The following is a 20,416-nucleotide window of genomic DNA, read 5'->3' as shown; positions in this document are numbered from 1 at the left end:
ATTGAGTTTTCAAAGCCTCAGAACTAAGGCTTGTCTGAACTGCTCTTGACTTGCTCAGAGCTATTTTTTTACTGTTTAGCTCTTACAGCAATTTTTTTGTAATGACAAAGTGGTTATGTCTAATTTGTTATCTTATCAGCTTATCTTTGCTTAGCAAAGACATAGTTTTTATATAGATAGCAGTAACAATTAGTTATTCTGTGTAGAATGGAGATATCGACGCTAGAAAAAACTCACCAATGGCCAATTAAAGAAATACAGATCTGGAACTGAGCAAAACCAGACTTAGAGGTAAGAAAGGGAATAAAGATGTAACACGTCAAATGCCATGTTATATACAAAAATCTAGTGAACTGAGATTTAATGTTAACTTGCAGGCCAGTGAAGAATGAGCAAGCTGCAGTGTCAGCATACATACAGGAACCACCCCATTAGGATCACAGTGTGAGGAAGAAGAAATATCAACATTATCTTCCTCCCGATGAAGGACTCATGCTGATTGCTGGCTGTATCCACACATGCACCAGACTGAAGCCATCAACCTTAGGACTCAGAAGGGCAGTGGAGGAGTGACCATAACACCATGAAAAGGGCTAGATACTAGGAAGGCTTTAGGTAACAATTTTAACTGCATTGAGACTTTTTCAGTACAGTAGTATTATTTTTTTAATTTTCTTTTTTTCTTCCATTTTTTTTCTGTAAAACTTTGATCTGGAGTAATGATGATTCTTTTATTAGACTGTTAAGATTTGAAGCGCACTAATAATACATTCTTGGCTTTATGTATAAGGTGTGTTTCCTTTTTACACATCATAAGATTTTAAGTGTAACAAGCATGGAAATGTAACAAGTCTAAAGCAAAACAGGAAATGAGGCATCTGTGAAGGAAATTAAAAGGATGAGAAGAGGATGAAAAAGATAACAGTCACAAAAGTTATGTTACCTCACAGCGAGCCACTGTCGATCCACCAAAAGATGAACTTTATCAATACGAATGTTGTTAGCATAGTGGAATCGTTTTGGCAAGTTGGGTGTCAGATAAGGCTTGAAGTGCTGAGGAGATCTTTTGCACTGTGCAAGAGGAAAGAGCCCAGTCATGAGTTTTGCTTAGCATCAAAAATAAACCCATCATTCAAAATTACCACAAGCACCTTAGTGACAGGAATGTAAGCACAAAGCACATTATTCGCAGATAGCTTCAAGGATAACCTGCAGATCCCATCCTTGGCCCAAGAAGCAATGCAAGGAAAAGCACCTTTCTTTGTAGCTGTTTGAAAATATACTGCTATAGCGTGTGTAGGAAGTTCACATATACTGTCATAAAAGTACTCCTAAGGCTGAAAGACATTTAATAGTAATGTTCAGTCTATAGATCCATACTACTGTCACTGCTGTCTAGTATGTAAGATGACACTCTAAAAGAGGCAGTTCCCTGGCAGTTTATTTCTGCCATCTTCTATTATTTTACTATTCAATAAATAACAAGGAAAAGCAAGTATAGAAACATAGCACAGTCTAAGGTTTTAGTTGCAAGACTGAACAAGTACTCTCATGCCGTGCAAACGTCCAGTGTTAGCTAAAGGCCTTAGCTTTCATATTCACATTTAACATCTTAATGTAACTATTCTGTAAGCAGCCATGCCATGAATCAGTTTGGCATTGAGAGGCTAATGACAACCATATGACATACTGCAAAGATTTAACCACATAGGGCCATTCCAGCTGGCTGCACACGTCATGGCAAATGTTTCAAAAGTGTTGCTCTTGATCAGGAGTCCAGCACTGGGACAACACAGAACATGTAAGATGCTGAGGAAAGAGCTGCTAGGAAGCTGGGTGAGTCAAAGAAGTGGACCTTTTTTACCACACAGGCAGTACAAACTATGGTATGCTTGGAGTCTGATCTGATATCTTCGCCTTTAAGTACTAGAGTTGTGTACTCTGCATAGAATGACATTAATATATGAAATGAGAGTAAGTGTACTTGGATAGCATCAAAGCAGCCTAATGGAATCCAGAAACATGAACAATTTGTTGGGTTTGCTAGCCCAAGAGAGGAGGCTGTTCTACAGTGGACAGTCTAATTAAAGGGAAAAATAGAGGCAAACAACATATAATATGACTTTATGACTATTGATTAGCAAATAATACACAACCCACAACTCCCTTCTCTGCCCCAAACGCTCACTCTAAGAATGGGATAGGGACAAATACACAAACTCTAACTGTTTATGAAAAGGAAGGAGGAAGTGTCCTGATATCAGGCTATTCTTGTAAGGTAGAGATGTCGCATCTCTGTTACTATTAGCAGCTTCATTTTCAGCTGGAGTTGAGAACATGCAAATTGTGCTATGCCCCTCACACTAATGTTCTTAGATGTTACATGCTCTACCACACACAGTGGGGTAGGGAATGTAACACTGAAAAAGCTCCTTCTGCTATTCCCAACCATTGATATCCTACTCCTGTGTCTGCTTTGGATGCTGGGGAATAAAGAATATGTTCTTAGGTATTCAGAATCAAGAAAAAATTAAACAGGAATGTTCACTGCCCTTTGGACTTCACTGGCAGGCAAAAGCTACGTGTAGTATTGCACAACTCAGTTGCTCAGCAGGTTAAAGGAAGACCTCTTGTGGTGATTTGTCAGAAATATACCCAGCTGAGACAGCCCGGAATTTTTCCCAAGTGGAAAGCATTTATTCTAAAAGTGTCAGAACATCTGTCTACTGCTTGGACTAGGACTAACTACAGAATAGAAAACAACTTGGTAATGAAGGCAAGAAGGGGAAATTATGACAATACACAAAGAGCAAGCAGTTTAAATGTTAATTCACTGTAAATTATAACTGCAAAGAAATACAAAAAGACAACTTTCCTACAAGCGTTTTAGTTTGTCCACCACATTTATCCCATATGTATTAATGTATATCTTGAGTACTTTTATTTTTTTAAAAAATATGCACTGTCACATCTTATCATCTTTCAGTAAAAGAAATAGGTTCGGTCTTTCTTTGTTTTGCACTCTGTCTTTATTTGCACCCTTCAGAGCTCAGCTGTCACCAGTGTACCCACAAGGAGCGATGTGAGACACAGACCAAGTTTGGACCTGCCCTGAAGTGCTACATCCACACAGTACAGCAGAGACCCAAGCAGAACTATCAGTATGGGGCCCAGTGGTAGTGCAGCATACCTAAAAGCACTGCAAGTGCCTAAGTGGTATGCCATAAAAGATCCTAAAAGAGCCATGCTGCCTCATGCCAAATGTCCATCTTCCCTAGTACTCTGTTTTCAATTGGATCTCCATAATTTCCAGATACAGAAAATGTTTAAGAACAAGTCAAGTGTTGAATAAACCTTCTTTCTTGTACTTGCTCACTTTCCTCTAGGCTTCAGGGATTCCCTAAATCAGAAGTTGCTTGTGGATCAGGTTTAATGGCCCTTACAGGCCTGTCCATTAATTGGTCTAAAATCCCCCCCTCTTATTTATATTTCCAGCCTCTACATCACCCTGTGGCAATGTGCTCTACAATATCACTATCTGTTGTCTGGAAAAGTTGCTTTAACCTAGCCTGGGTGCAGCATTTGTGGTCCAGAGCTAACAGTTGTCTATTATCTAAAGCATCTCTGTCTTGTATTCTGTTCTATAATGAAGACATACCCTACTTTCTCCACGTGAAGTCAGCCGCTTATTCTCTTTTACAGTGAAATACAGAAACCTCTTTTGCTCTGAACAGAGATCCCCCATGGCAAACCTTTGTGCACCATCTTTGAACAACTTCCAGAACTGTCTCCTATGGCATACTGGAGTCAGTACACTATTTAAACTGGCACTGTAGTGTCAGTTTTTCACAAACTGATTTTTTTATCAGATTCCTATTAAGAGGAACTATAAGGAAAAATTAGGAAAATATTTACTCACTGTGAGGTTTTTAACAATTCCTTCTGAGTCAACTGTTAAAAAGAAAATTACATTAATTAATATACATTCAAACAGCTGAAGGTCTAAAGCCTCGTGAAAAAGATTTCAACATGCTTTTTGTCTGTAAAATTGAATTGTTTTTAGACTGTGACGATTATGGTAACCATATCTTTCTACAGATAGGAATGTTACGTTTCCATGGGTAACTGACTGTAAGTGTGGTAGCCTGTGGAAGTACCTAGTGCTTTGGGTACATTCAGACTGTAGAAAACTGCCATGGTGATGACTGTCTACACTTAAAGCTGGCGCTTCATCACTTTCTTCTCCCACCTAACTTCTGTTTGAAGTATAACCTTTTTTACATTGAAGTGGACTTGAAGCACTTGTCTTGTATTCCACTTCCAGCAGCAGTTACAGAAAAAAATCCAGTCTCTTAGTACTTTCACTTTCCACATTTTCAAAAAGTGACCTCAACCTTTTGACATTAGCTTTCTAAAAAACAAATCCGAGCACTTTGCAAAAGGAAAAATTCCTTCAGAAAAAGTAAGACCATTAGAGGAAATGAGTCAACAATTACATTATGATTAAGACACAAACAAACCATCATTATTTTCTTCTCTGCTTATTAATCTGTTCCTGTCTGACTTTGATTGTCTTCTACTTAAACCAAGGAAACTCTGCTTTATGTTGCATAAATATTGTGCCTACAAATACAATTAGAAAAGAAAAAAGTACAATGAGATCCCAGCTCTTATGTGAGATCTGCAAGAATTATACCTTTTAGAATACTTTATGAATTCTATAAACTCACTAAATAGAGCACTTCCACGGTTGTACCCCTCTCCAGTCTTTTCTCTGATAAAGGAAGTTTTGGGATGGATTTTTTTTCAGTCTGGTAGCACAGTATTGTGTCTTTAAACCAGCTCACATGGTTTAAATTTTGTGCTCTTTTGTGACGCTAGCTAAAGGGCTCAACCAAGGCTTAGATTCCTCTGTGCTAAGATTCAAATTCCTGTGCACACAATTAGAAATAGTCACTGCTTCAAAAAGACTGACTCTGCTAATTTTGCACAAGAAATCTGTGAAGATCAATGCACTTAAGAAAGACCTGAAGTTCCAGTTCATAACAATAAAACTGTCTTTGCTTCACCTTCCCACATGCCAAGAAAATGAAAATCAGAGACTTCAACAAGCTTTTCTAACTTTCAATTTCATCTAAATTGGTTGTTCTTCCAAAAGAAACCCAAAGAACCTCCATGGATGTTTAAGCCAGGTTAAGTGAAACAGAAAGCTGTTCACTCTGCTGATTACTACTGATTATCCATTTTCCCTATTTATTTAATTCCTGTTATATTGATTGTACAAATCCCAGGACTGGTCCACACTTACAGGTAAAGTAGTCCTTTGGAACATTTCTTGCTCTAATGCGAGCTGCAGGCCCAGCATATATGTAGAAATCAATCTGTTCGAAGTAATCAGTCATTAACTCTAACTGTCTGCAGTAGGTCATCTCCATCCCTAAAGGAAAATATAGAAGCAGTTTTGGTTTTTTTTATATACAATATATGTCAAGGAAGATAGAGTGAATTGTAAAATAGATTAAAACTAGTAAGCACACATATTACACAGAGGAAGAAAACAATGACTCAGTAAATTTTAGATTGAAAAAAGAACCATATACATTACCATGATCAGCTAAAACAATGAGGTTTACACATTTGTGCAGGTTTCTTTGTTTAAGTCCATCCATTAGCATCCCCAGTGCTTGATCTGCTACCTGTAAGGCTTTGATTACCTGTGAGATAAACCAGTTTCATCAGAATTTTTCTTTCTAATTTCAAGTTCTCAATTAAATGTAATCACCAAAGTCTAAAAAGTGAGCTTTTCTGTCAGTTTTCAGATTCTTAATAGTGCTTCTTCTTTTCTTTTTCCATCGCCACTAGAGTACAGATGTGCAGAATGCCACCACTCTATCACAGAATATGCTACTTAAAACAAGACCTGCAATTTATTTTTTCTTATTACCTTAGAAAAATTGAGCTTTAAAATATGTTTATTGAAAGAAAATGATTAATACGTGCAGATAAAATTTGTTCCTCACTCTCAAAATTATATAAAATATCATATTTATAACATTAAATATTTTTTGTTGTAGTTTGAACATGTCATTGTATTAACTATGAGCAGCATTTCAAAAATATTTACACACACGTAATATCTGTAAGACCAGCATAGCATTGAGGAAGGCATGGTGCTCTTCTCTTATATATAAAGTTCCTTTAAACTTCCTACAGAAAACCACTGACCACCACTGAAGTAATATGGGAGAAATCCAGCACCACCCTCCCTGCAGCCACTCACAGAGGATGGCTCTTCCCTAGCTGGCACCGCTGACCTACAGTCTTCTTGTGAGTCCTACAGTAAGGAAAATACCTGCCTGAGTCTGAGGACTCCACGTCTGGGCACTTGCACCCTTCTTCTTCCCCTGACTCTGCTGCACTCTCTTGAACAATTTGTGTGCATGCACAAGGTACACGTATACAATTACACATACAGTAATGGGGTTTTAAGCCCTTTATGTACAAAGAGAAATGGAGTTCCCTTTCCAATTAGGGAGCCTGAAACTATCCTATAATGATCAGTTTTTCTGTCCTTGTTCCCTACAACAAGGCCTTTTGCTGAAGAACATTTTCCAATATATTAAACAAGACTATTCCAGCTGAAAAAGTCCTAAGCTCCTTCAAGACCGAACTTTTTGCATGCATGCAAGTAAGAATGTAGTATTTTTGGGTTACAAATAAACAAACATTGAAATACAATGTTAGGAATGAATAAAAGACAGTTCTGAGAATTTGTCAGGCCACATGCTTTCAAATATCACTTGCCAATAAAATTAAAGTTCAGTCTAAATACAACCATTAATATTATTTCTAATAGTATGATCTGATATTATTTTCTGCCAGTTTGTTTGGTTTACAGCTCTTTTGATTCTCACACAGTGTTGGAATTATAACAATGGGCTTAACCACAAGCAAGAGTTCTTAATAAAAATTCATAAAACAGTCATGGTAATTTTTTTATCTACTGCCCTTTCAAGGTTTATGAGTTGATTAAGCTCATAGTACAGCACCATTTTTAGTGTGATTTAGTATAAGAAAAACACAAAAAATACTTACACCACCACTAACTGGTCCAAATGAATGTCCAGAAGAATCTGGTTCTTCGATGTATAAAGTGTAGAAATCAGGCCTTAAGTTAAAAATGGAATATTGTGAGAATTTGAAGACAGCATTTCAAATGAACACTTTCATTAAAAAAAAAAAAGAAAAACAAACAAAAAAAAAACAACAAAAAACCCCCCAAAACTTAAAATGGAATTATAAATAACTTATCTAAACCTTAATAAAAGTCCATACAGCAAATATAGTTGTTCAGCTTCCTCCGAGTTTTGTAATTAATCAATATGGTCTATTTGAAGCTACAAATTCAGAAACAGTATCCAGTGTCTAATTGGTATCCAGAAATCACTCTGAAAAACTTCCAAGATCTCAGACAGCAGAGTAAGCTCTTCCTTTCTGAGATGTAATTGGAACTACCATCTAAAGGATCTCTTCATGATTAAGCAGTGAGGCTCTACAGAGCATCTCCTAACTGCAAATATATTAGGAATTTATTAACAAATCGTTATATAAAAGATTTCAATTTCTCAGTACCTAAAGGAGGCCTATGAGAAAGATGGGGACAAACTTTTTGCCAGGGCCTGTAGTGATAGGACAAGGGGTAATGGTTTTAAAGTAAAAGTAGGTAGATTTAGACTGGGAAGAAATTTTTTACAACAAGGGTGGTGAAACACTGGAATGGGTTGCACAGCTGGGTAGAAGCCTATTTCAAGGTCAGGCTGGATGGGGCTCTGAGCAACCTGATCTAGTGGAAGATGTCCCTGCTCACTGCAGGGGGGGTTGAACTAGATGACCTTTAAAGGTCCCTTCCAACCCAAGTCATTCTATGATTCTATGATTTTATGATTTCACTTGTTTATGTGTCACAAAGTTGGGCACCACAATCAATACTGACATCTACTTTTCTGAATTACTGCCTGAAATTACTTCCTGTATTTAATCTTTCTTGTGCAGTATCTTTCAGATAAAATCTTTCATTCATATACTTAGAGTAGAAACTGAGTGTTCCATGTTTCCCTAGGCCATGCACCAAGATAAAAGACACAACAATAAAATAAAACTTGCATAACAGTACATCCCATTCAGATATATGCACACTTTTTCATCTTTTCTATCTACAATCTTATCCTGAAAATGATTCACTATACTTACAGACAGGCTTAAGTTCAGGAAATTATTATTTGAGATGGTGTGGAAGATTCATGTTTCACAAACACCAATAGAAATTTTAACTGCTAAGCATCGAAATCTTTCTGAGCTACAGTCTAACAAAACAGCTAGGCATTGCTAAGTGTTACCTCTCAGATTTGGTATAATCAAGCCATTTCAATATTCCTGAAATTCTCTGCTCATATGTAACCGAACTGAAAAATAAAAATAAATAAAATTAATTAACCTTTTCTGATAAGCCCTTCTAATTCCAAGATACAAAGTGGCCACCCTCTAGACATATTGCAAAGTCACAGATTTCACAGAATCACACAGAGTCACAGAATGTTAAGGATTGGAAGGGACCTCGAAAGATCTTCTAGTCCAACATCCCTGCCTGAACAGGGTCACCTACAGCAGGTCACACAAGAACATGTCCTGGCAGGTTTTGAATGCCTTCAGAGAAGGAGACTCCACAACCTCTCTGGGCAGCATGTTCCAGTGTCCTGAAGTTCATTTGGAGTTCAGGAATGAGGCACCTTAACAAGGTACCAGTCATCAGTTTTATTATTCTCATTTTTGATTGAATGTAACTCACTTTTAATGGTAATAGTTCAACAAATCCAAGTGTAGAGTCCTGAACCTGGGGAATAATAACCCCAGGCACCAGTACAGGTTGGGAGTTGACCTTCTGGAAAGCAGCCCTGTGGAGAAGGACCTGGGAGTTCTGGAGGACAGCAAGTCAACCATGAACAAACAATGTGTCCTCATGGCCAAGCAGGCCAATGGTATCCTGGGGTGCATAAGGAAGAGTGTGACCAGCAGGTCTAGGGAGGAAATCCTCCCGCTCTACCCTGCCCTGGTGAGGTCACATCTGGAGTAGTGTCCAGTTCTGGGCTCCCCAATGCAAGAAACACAAGGAACTACTGGAGAGAGTCCAGCAGAGGGCTATGAAGATGATTAGGGGACTGGAGCACCTCTCTTAGGAGGAAAGGCTGAGAGACCTGGGTCTGTTTAGGCTGCAGAAGAGAAGACTGAGAGGGGATCTTATCAGTGCTTATAAATATCTAAAAGACAGGTGTCAAGAGGACAGGGCCAGATTCTTTTCAATGGTGCCCAGCAACAGGACAAGGGGCAATGGGCACAAATTGGAACACAGGAAGTTCCACCTGAAGATGAGGAAAAACTTCTTTACTTTGAAAGTGACGAGCACTGGAACAGGCTGCCCAGAGAGGTTGTGGAGTCTTCTTCTCTGGAGATGTTCAAAACCCACCTGAGTGTGATCCTGTGCAACCTGCTCTAGATGTACCTGCTTTGGCAGGGGGCTTGGACTAGATGATCTCCAGAGGTCCCTTCCAACCCCTACCATTCTATGATTCTGTGAATCTGTAAATTAGAGAGATCCTGATTTTGCAAACACAAACACATGATGCTGGTGGGAGTACTCATATATTTATAGTTAAATACATGCAAAAAAGATATTTCAAGTTCAGGACATAAACCTGGAGTACAAGATGGAATAATTTTTAATCTTTCCATCATGTATAAACCTTGGACTTTCAATGTCCCCAGCAAAATCTTTGTGAGGTCATACTTTGTCTCTTACAAAGGAATTCATCCATTAATAGCTTTGCTTTCCCCCAAAGGCATGCACAAGCTTTATGTTAGTCACTGTAGGTAACTAATTAACAGGTGTTTTCTGAGTACCAGTCCTACACATTACTGTAAAATCTTTTTTATCTATAGAGACTTACAGTTATATACTTGCTATAGATTATCTTCATAAATGTAAAGAATCATGGGAGATTTACTGAAATTATCATTGAAATTTAGAAATAATTTACTAATATCGATGCCTTCCATAAGAAAAAAAATGCTATTCAGGTAATTGCTATATTTTCACACATGTAAAGACAAAACATAGAGAACTATGATTCAGCAGCAGTGTGCACATTATCACACACATAAGCAAGACCAGGGGAAATTGATCTAGAGTCCATCTTCCTTCAGTAGCTTTCTCTCTTCACTTAGCTTCTGCCCTCTATAGCCTCTTGCCATGGCTTCTAAGTTTGTGCTCATGATCTTAGGGTACAGGTTATCTGAAAGCTTATTCTCAAGTAGAAGTATTTTTAAAGGGCTATATGATAAGTGTAGACTTTATGTGTGGAAATACGGTCATCATTGGTATAGCTTAGCGGTGGCTACTAATGAGTTCCACGATGCTTTCCTAGTGGGAGATTAGCGGTTTGCAGTTGGATTAAATGTTTCAAACTGCCTAGGAGAGGAGAACATACAGTACCCTTTGACTTTCTCATGCTGAATCCCAGAAATGAGTTTGAAAATTTCAACTATTATTGGTAGTTCCATGGCAAAACCAAGATGATGTGACAAGGCAGTTATCTCTCAGACTGTTGTTTAAAAATCTTGTAGTTTAAAAATCTTATATTTCATTTCCTTCAACTCTCACATGGCAACTTGGATTTTGGGAGCAATTTACAGGAATGTACTACAAGCCATATAAAAACTTACCCGTTGTATACATGGTACAAGGTGGGGTATGTTCCATTAATCGGAACATCAGACCCTGGCCAAAAGAAGGTGCCTGCTTTCAAATTTTGGTTCATTGCTGTCAGCCAGACCTATGGGTAAAGATACAAGCAAACTATTTTATGGCATTTATACCACCAGAGGACCTCAGATCACCTACGTAAAAATACATAGTTGGATCAGACATATGGCCTGCAAGCATGCATTTCTCTTTCTTCTTTCATACATCACACAGTTGCCTAATAACCATATCTGATTTGAAGTTTGTTGTCTACATACATATTTTGAAGAAAAATAAGGAGCACGGAAGCAAGGATGTTGCCTTTTCTTGGGTATTCTCAGCAAAGAAAAAAAGCCTGTCAGTGTTCAAGAGGCATTTGGATCATGCCCTTAATAACATGTTTTAACTTTTGCTCAGCCCTGAAATGGCCAGGCAGTTGGACTAGATGATAATTGTAAGTCCTTTCCAACTGAAATAATCTATTTGATTCTGCTCTATGGGATGGATTCTAGTTATATGACTTTATATTTATTGTAAGAGTACATATTTCTATCCATCTTACAGAGTGCAGCTGTGGTTCTGTTACAAACCTGATGGAATTCATGAAACAATAACACCAAGACCTGGGTACTTGATTATAATACAAACATGACTACAGAGGCATACACACACACACACACACGTAAATAAATATATAAATGCGTATTAAGTAAGATATACTATATACTGCACATATTTTATTCTTTTGTACAGTTATTACAGCTTGATATTCCTAGTAAATGAATAATATTATCATAACCATAGGTGCAATCTGGGCAGGGTTTTTTTAATGAAATATATCATACATTATATATAAGTGTTCACTTTGATAGAAACTAGAGCTCTTTGCTATTCTCTTCCTTGCTTTTACATGCCTGGACTTTGTAAGCATTATTTGTAAATGGATATAATTTGGAAGTAGATTTTCAGATTTCATTTTGCAGCTAGTTGTCAAAAGTCAAAAAAACCCCCACTCTACAATAAAATCATATCAAAAATTTAGCGTGGCTTCCTGGGGCAAAAGTTCCATTCCAATACTAGCCAAAATATTTAAGCCTTTTTTACTGACAGCCACATTAAGTGAAATGTTTAAGTCTCATAACTAACATTTTAAGAGTTCTTTTACTTTCATAAAAAGCAAACTGTTTTGTAGGCAGCCTATAATACAAAGCCTACAGGATATTTAGCACATATTGCAAATATATCACACAGTTTTGCATTTTATTCTCTTTTGGGGTTTTTTTATAATATGGCACATGAGCCACTCCAGACATAAAGGAATATCATGATAAGAAATAAACCTACTGGTTGCCCCTTCCACCAGGAAGGTTTGAATTTTTCCGTCCCTGAAAGTGAGAAATGCTTGTTCAAGTCTACGTCATACATGCTGTTATCAATAATACCATGGGATTCTGGATACAATCCCTGTAAAATGAAAATAAACAAAAAACTCAATGAATCTTGAAATCAGACAGAGCATAAACTATGTTGCAATGCACATTGTTGCAGTGTTACAATTATTTACAGGGCTGTTTTATCACAGAACACGCTTTCCTCACTCACACAGATCATCAGATTCCTGCCAATGAATTCAACTTGAGTTTCCCTATTTTCTCCCCAGCCCAATTAAAACCTGATGTGCTATAGATTAAGTACCATATATGTCATGTGGCTGTACATCAGCTGCCAAACCCAGCCTAACACACACTCTCATCAAATGGCTGCATCTTCACCCAGACTTGCCCATATCCAATTAGACTGACAAAGATCAGGAATAACCGGTTCAGAGGCCAGAATCAGAGAGCATACATATATAGCCACATAGATCATGCCTGCATGTACTATCTCAGAACCTCTCTCTCTCTTTTAGTCCCATAGCTGGAGTCCCCATGTCCCACAAAAAAGATTGGCACCACAAAATCCTTTCTATGTTGTCTAGATAATTAAAAAGAAAAATAGCAAATTCTCACTTACTGTGACAATAGTATAGTGGTTTGGAAAGGTTTTTGTGGGGTAAACAGCTCTCATGTATTTTGAGTGTGTGCCACATGTTTCTGCAACAGATCATGGAATTAATATAAATTTGCTTATATTTTTTTAAATTGAAAACGAACAGTCTTAGAAACAAACAAACAAACAAACAATACCACAGTCAGTTGCAGTGGTATTAGAGGGCAAATGTGACTCCAAATTAAGACGCATCTATACTAATGTTTCCTTGGGAGCCAGGCCTACCATCCCATTGCAGTCAATGGACCCTGGACACTCGATTCAGCTCCCTAAAGCCCAGACATTTTGAGACATCTTTAGTGATCCTGCCTGGCCTTCAGATGCTGCTCCCACATCCTGTCTGCCAACCCAAATGAGTGTCTCAGATATTTCTGAGACCCAAAATGGAACTAGACATATATATTTACCCAATGAGATTGAAGCCTCAGGTCATCCCAGACAAGACATTCTGCAGAGCTGTCTGGTGACCAGATGCAGGGGAAGGACCCAGTTGCTTAAGCACTGGAGTCCAGTGCCATTTGAGATACCCTCAGTGCATGAAAGTTGGCAGCTTTGATGCAAGATCACCAGGAAACCTGTGTCCCCCTGACACAGCTGCTGAAGGCCGCCTAGGATATGTCACAGCACTCTGAAGTATACTAGAAATGATGGGTTAAGGCAAAAATTTGTCCTGTGGCACCCTCTGCCTGTCGGTTGAGCTGACTTGCTCTCTAGGCTGCGCTGTACAGACCGTACTAACCATAAAGGCACTGACTACAACGAGCATGTAGGCATCTCACGTGCAGACACCTCTAAGAACATATCTAAATGTAGGTGTCCTGCTCTGGAGTGAATCCCACCCCAGGTGTCCTACCTTTATTTCCAACATTGCATCACTTTTCAGCAATCTAAGGCACTTGCCATGCCTGAACATCTGTAATATCTAAATCCACTGTAGCATCCAAATTAATTACCAACAAAACAAAGGTGCGGAGACTGGAAGATGCCTTAATGCCATTTTTAAATCTAACTCGTGGAGAAACAGTTCTGTATTAAGCTGTAGTCAGATGATTATTTGATTCGTACTCAAACATACTTTATTCCTTGATGTACAGCATTTCAGTCAAAGAAGAGAAACTGATTTTAACTAAACAACTTCAACTAAACAATGACAACCTGAAATTATTCTACAAAACTGTTCCAGTGCAGTACAGAATAAAAGGCTTAAAGAGTGTTTAAAGAAGGGCTGAATAATTGACAAATACATGAGAAACTCAGCATAATTTTTTATGGATTTCTCTGGAATGGTAAAGGAGCTACATTCATAGTGTACATAGTCTATAACAACTAGCTGGATTAGGTCTAGTGAAAATCCTAGGTTAATGGAGTTAATAGAGAGGAAATATTTAATGCTACAAATCAGTGTTACATTTTTCCCTTTCCTTTCCACTGTAGATTACTGAGAATTGTAAGCATAAATGTGCATAAGCAATTGTTAAAATTTATGACAAATTGAGTAATGCTGAATTACATCTGTTCTTGTTTGAAAGGATTTCTTGGAAATATACACATAGCATTGTTTTCATGCCTTTTCTCAATTTTTCATTTCCTTTTCACTGAAAGACCGGAAATGATTTCTGCATACATTATTTCTTCACTGATTCAAGTTCCTTTCAATATCAGAATGACATCAAAGAATAAAATATTTGCACAAGAAGTCATGTTTGTGCACTGCAGGAAATCCTTCTCTGGAACTTTTTTTTCTGTCTTAAACTGCATATGAATCTTTATTTCAAAAAGCTTCTGACAAGTATTAGAAGCCTTGTTAGAAAAAGTCATGTTTGCTGTGCACTCAAATACAAGAATGAAGGTAAAACATATAATAATGAAAATACACAACTGGTAAGGGAGACTTGATTTGTGATTTTCTTATTGCTGAGCAACACATACGCATGACAGCAGCAAAAGGGACTGGAGAGGTTGCATGCAGACTTTTAAAGAAAAAGCACTCTTGGTAACTTACTGAGTTTTTCAATATTTGGCAGCAAAGAGTTCCAAGTTTGCAAGTATTCTGCCCTAAACCCATCCATCGAAAAGAGGATAAGTGGTGGCAGATCAAACCTAGAAGAAAATACGAGTTTGTCACTGTAAAGGAGTTTGAAGAGTTGGTGACTTGTTAAGGTCTTTAATAACAATATAAATTCTACTCTTAAAAGTAGGATCTAGAATTTCCATATACTTCCCAGAATGAGTATCACAATGTGAGATAAACAAATAGTTCAAGTTTGAGAGCAAATACACAATCCTCCTGAAAAAACCCACTGGAAGAATAAAATACAAGCTACTCAGTATATGTATAGAACCTAGGAAAATAAATTGGATTTTGTTAATCTTTTAATTACAAATGCAAATAAACATAAATGCTGCAGGCTATCATCCAAATACAAGCTCAGAGTATAGAACGGCCAAAGTATCTCTGCACAGAGTAATGGGCTGATTTTTGTCTCTTGTCTCTTTCTGCATCTTAAAAACTTCTTTCAGGGCAGCTGCACAAGGACTGTAAAAGTGTAGCAATCGCCCAACAAGCAGTTAGGGTCAATTTGCCTCAGTGCTGGGAAATGTAATCTCTTTGCAATGCCAGGTTTGTGCTAACCCCTTTCCTTACCACATTTCCTTTGTGAAGACATCATAAACCAGTCCATGTTCTTTGTGGATTACATCTTTCGAGTTTCCCAATTCTCATGGAGCTGGAGAACATTTCTTTGCCTCAAGGCCCCTGACAAACTGAACTCAAAGCTACAAAAAGAATGCTGCAGCTGCTAATGTGCTAAGGGTAAGACTTGATGTAAAGACACAAGGATAAAAGCCTCAGATCTGAGTTCATACAGTAGGTATGCCAAAATAGGCACAAACAGCAGCTGATCTCTAGAACAGTGTTTAAATTCTTGTTATAAAAATTCTAACTAGGAGGTGCTAGCTGTGAAATACACTTGAAAGTCATTAAACATGCTTTCTCTCAACCAACCTAAAAGGATGCCTAAAGGAAAACGCATTAGCAGTTATAAAGTGCTGGTGCTATAGCACCTTTTTTCATAACACCAAATGACAAAATCAGTAGGATAAAGTCATCTAGTTCTGCAAATTCAGTCTTTTTATTAACCACTATTATGTATTTCGCAGTCTCCTTAGGAACATATAAACATAAAAATTGTAAACATACAATTAAATTAAAAATTTAGTTTGAAGTAGGATTCACTACATGCAGTATCTAAAAAAACCCTCAACTATTTGTAATTTATAGAAATGATCCACTACATAAGCCTGGAAAATACTGGGGGAGAAAATTATTGATAAAATGCAACCACTGATAACTGACTCCAAATCATTTTCTGGAGTAATACTTTGAGTGATAAGTATTAAAAAAAACTTATGTATTCACATCAGACAGTAATCACTACCCCAGTTAGTTTCTCATTCACACGAGTCTTCCCAAAACACTGAAGTACACTGGCATCAACGGTTTGTATAAAACAGCTTCCTGATTTTAATCTGAAATTAAATAGAGCTTTATATAGCAATGTTGTTTACAGCACTTAAAGAAACCCTCCTCCACTAGTTTCCAAGCTTTAGCCTATGAAATTGTGTTAACTCAGCAAGTTATTTGTTAACCTAAAAAGTGTATTTTTAGACCTATGTTGGGAGGCGTATGCAGGAAGCCATGGAGAGGCCACAATACTAAAGCTATTATTGTTATAATTAAACTAAATTGGCAGTAAAATAGACAGAATAGTGGAAAACATCACAAATACCATAACTGAACCAGAAAATAATCAACTTTTCCTTGAGAACAACTTTTAAACTGTGTTTCTGCCTAGTCCTTGCACAAATAGCAAAATATCTACCGGTAGACATTACAAATATTGTGTTTCAGTGTTTGTAGATGTACGCCTACTTTCATAGCTTGCTTTTTAACATATCTTTTTTCCCCGCAGATAATTCAAGTAAAAAAAGAAAAACTAACTTGTTACTTAGATAAGGAATTGCAATCACAAACTCTAACAGTTATTACAGCTTGCATAAGGTGATTTATCTGAATTAGCACAGATATTATATGACAACATAAAATGGACTATGAACACTTTGTGATACCTGAACCTTGAAATAACTCTTAACAATTTTTCCAGGTCTTTGTAAACTGACTTTCAGTCCGGATTTGAACTCCTGTACTCTGCTTTAAACTGTAAATGATAAATGAATGTGCAACAAAATGACAAAGCTTTTAGGAAGAAAACACATTTCTAGCCACAAACGGCTTCTGTAGAATATTCCTCAGGGCAGGAATCTTATTCTTGATAAATATGAAAACCTCATGAAGACGTGCTTCAGGCCACTGGAGTATTTATGACCATCACAATGACTTTGTTTGCGAAGAAGACAGAATTATTTTATCCTACCCGGCTGGACACTGAGGAGTTTCAAGTGGTACACATGGTTCTTCCACCCAAGGTATTTCATCTAAAAGGACAAAAGAAAATACTGAGTCATCATTAAAAAAAACCACACAAACAACAAAGAAGTTTCCTGGTAGATCTTTTTAGAGCTCTTCCTGATACTCTTTCTGCTTCAGTAAAGAATTATAGAAATGTAGGGCTAAAGATACCTCTAGAAATAATTTAGTGCAACCTATTAGGCCCTCAAACCCCGAAAGGGCTAATGCTTGCAGTTGTAAGTTAAAAACAGAGCACATACACTGCACAGACAAGCAAACAAGCAAAATGGAGAAAGTTTTATCCAGGTTTAAAAGGAAAACATTTAAACTGTACCTTGCCCACACTGAATTACTGCCTTCTTTTTTTGCAGATACCACTTACACACTTCGAGATGATTGCCAGGGCTTCCTTCAGCCTTTTTTTTGTTTTTCTCCCTCCTGTAAAGAGCCCAAACTCCTTCAATCTTTCCTGTTGACCACAGCTTCAAAATTTAAAGTAATTCTTTCTGTTCTCCTTTGAATATTCTTCACCTGCTTCAAAGTTATACTTATTTACGAAAATATTTGACCATCTCTTTTAAAGAAATAAGAGAGGTCAAGAAGAGAAGAAAGAAGGAAAGCATCCAAAAAAGGAAAAAATATAAAGAAAAGAGAAGAAGCAGTAGTTGTTGAAGTTCTTGGCTCACCACAGAAAGTTTCTCTCCCAGTAAGTGACCTTAACTACGTCAGCTCTATCAATTTATCACCAAACTTCTGACTGCTTTTAGCTTTAATTTGCCTTTAGGTGACAAACATAATTTTTCACAAATTGCCTTAAATCTCTGCCACCTCACAATATAAAGAATTCTGAGAACAGGTACCATGTTTTATACCACCAGTATACTCCTCAGGTATCATTCCTTTAATTCGATTTTACTAGTGCTATTCTACATGTTTAGCCAGAGTCTGTATAAAACAATCAGCCATGGACAAAGATATTCAGAAATAAGTAAAATATGACAAACCCAATCTTAAAATTCATTTCTAATAAAAAGGATGGGAAATTTCAAATTAAGGATGATTACTACAATATACACTTTGAGTTGCATAAAGTTTGAAGCAGGAATCATGTCTTCATTTATTTTGGGAAAAAAAAAATTACAATAAAATAAATAAATAAAATAAATAACCCCAAAAAACCACATTGGATGTACTGCTGCAATATTCAAAATATTCTGCCTTTCTTATAAATGAGACGCATTCACATTGTTCTCTAGAAACACTCTTTTTCTCAGTTAAAATTACCAAAAGCTTCACCCCAAAAGATCTTCATTTTCCAGAATGTCACTGTAAGACTCTAATCTTGAGAAACAAATGCATCTACCTTTATATTTCCCATGTTTGCCCATCTATTTATTTCACAGGACAATTTATATATAAATCTTTCGATTTACCTTTGCAAACACTGTTGTAGTTTACACAGCAGTCTTTTTCCTGCAAGCAGTCATCAGAACAAGAACAGTAACTTCCAGGTATCCGTGTCTCACCACAACGGAAATTAGTGCACCTCCAAGATCGGGCTGCAAATTGGAAGAAAAAGATTACATAAGGTTCTGTGAGCAGAGTCATAAAGTCCTTCGTGTGGAAATCCCCCAAACAGGTAAAGAAAAAAATTTAAAGACTTTTTGTTAAACTATAATTTAAATGTCCTGCTTGAGTGTCTTTAGCAGTTTTATCCGAAAGGAAAACTCAAGATTTCATTCAACACCTGAAGCCTATTTCTGTGGCCATTGAATGGTAACACAGTCACGGAATAACTTATTTTACAAAGGTGACCCAAAGTCACCCAGTCCAATGCCTTCCACCCTTCCAGGAAAATCTAAAAAAAAAAAAAAAATTAAAAAAATCAAACCCATATTTCTTCTACAGAAGAGAAAGAGAATGAAACAGATCTTTTTCCTGCTCTTGTACATGATTCCCAACAGACAGCAAAAAAGAGATATAGGAGCTGAAGCGGGCAGAAAAGGCAGTAAGGATGAAGAAACATCCACGCAGCTGCTGGGAGAGCAGAGAAAGCAACTGGAGAAGAGCCTGGCCTCCATGCAGAGCCAGGCTGGTCCCCTGGAAGTCGAGTGCACTCCTCAGACCCCCGGCCACCGCCGAGCGCTGCGTGAGACAGAGTGCACCTGGCCGGGAAACACACGCTGATTTTTGGAAGCGTGAGACATGCCGGCACAGCGGCATCGTTTCAGGGCCCCGGTCAAAGGTAACCTGTGATTTCCCTCACGCTCATCCACAGCTTTATCTAGACCAGGAAATATGCACTGCAAATGCTTTGGTTATCCATGAGGGACAAAAATACAGGGTTCTGACTTGAGAAAGGCACAGGAAGATTCTGTGTCCTGTCAGGTCACCCAGTTACGGCTCTCTAGCCATCTGAGTGCAACAGTAGCTTGACACTGTCACGTCCTCCTCTCCACGAGGGAGCACGACATAACTTCTGTATATCTGCATAAATACAAGAATTTATCATTTCCTATTACTATCACATGAAAAAACAAACCCAAAATAAAATGGAAACCAGTGAACATTGCCTGTAAGGGAACATACTTGGCTCCACGCAGGTGTCCTCATAGTCCCAGCAGCAGTCGCGACGCTCCTTGCAGCCGCTGTCGCACTGGCAGCCGGGCACCTCTTTGCTGTGGGGCTCATTGCACTTGTGTCTGCAGCTGACTGTGAGGAGAAGGGAGCGAGTCTGAGTGCTCAGATAACCCTGTTCCAGACAGGTCAATTATATGGATTACAGACACAGGCTGCAGCGAGAAATGTGCTGAATAATTTCCCAAGTCATTTTCCCATGTGGTCACTAGCACACAGAATCACAGAATGTCAAGGATTGGAAGGGACCTCGAAAGATCATCCAGTCCAATCCCCCTGCCGGAGCAGGAACCTAAATGAGATCACACAGGAAGGCGTCCAGGCAGGTCTTGAATGTCTCCAGAGAAGGAGACTCCACAACCTCCCTGGGCAGCCTGTTCCAGTGCTCTGTCACCCTCACTGTAAAGAAGTTTCTTCTCAAGTTTAAGCGGAACCTCCTGTGTTCCAGCTTACACCCATTGCTCCTT

The 20,416-nt window shown here is 37.9% G+C and overlaps 1 protein-coding gene across 1 annotated transcript in view; it reads right to left on the bottom strand.

Annotated features, from left to right (window-relative positions):
• ENPP3 (ectonucleotide pyrophosphatase/phosphodiesterase 3) overlaps positions 1-20,064 on the bottom strand; it is a gene marked incomplete at its 5' end in the record, with an annotated part of 34,176 nt that extends 14,112 nt beyond the window's left edge. Inside the window, 13 exons of the mRNA XM_029085305.1 lie at positions 944-1,071; positions 3,920-3,951; positions 5,309-5,437; positions 5,606-5,714; positions 7,096-7,168; positions 8,397-8,462; positions 10,777-10,886; positions 12,140-12,259; positions 12,809-12,888; positions 14,847-14,944; positions 17,278-17,338; positions 18,746-18,871; positions 19,902-20,064. Coding sequence (XP_028941138.1) covers positions 944-1,071; positions 3,920-3,951; positions 5,309-5,437; positions 5,606-5,714; positions 7,096-7,168; positions 8,397-8,462; positions 10,777-10,886; positions 12,140-12,259; positions 12,809-12,888; positions 14,847-14,944; positions 17,278-17,338; positions 18,746-18,871; positions 19,902-20,064 — 1,295 coding nt within the window. The remainder of the gene's footprint in view (positions 1-943; positions 1,072-3,919; positions 3,952-5,308; positions 5,438-5,605; positions 5,715-7,095; positions 7,169-8,396; positions 8,463-10,776; positions 10,887-12,139; positions 12,260-12,808; positions 12,889-14,846; positions 14,945-17,277; positions 17,339-18,745; positions 18,872-19,901) is intronic.
• Positions 20,065-20,416: the final 352 nt, after the last annotated feature.

This window comes from Antrostomus carolinensis, unplaced genomic scaffold, assembly GCF_000700745.2.
Source record: "Antrostomus carolinensis isolate BGI_N321 unplaced genomic scaffold, ASM70074v2 scaffold12780, whole genome shotgun sequence".
Taxonomy (NCBI): Eukaryota; Metazoa; Chordata; class Aves; order Caprimulgiformes; family Caprimulgidae; genus Antrostomus; species Antrostomus carolinensis.
Note: the sequence above shows the minus strand (reverse complement) of the source record. Positions and strands in the feature narration are given on the sequence as shown.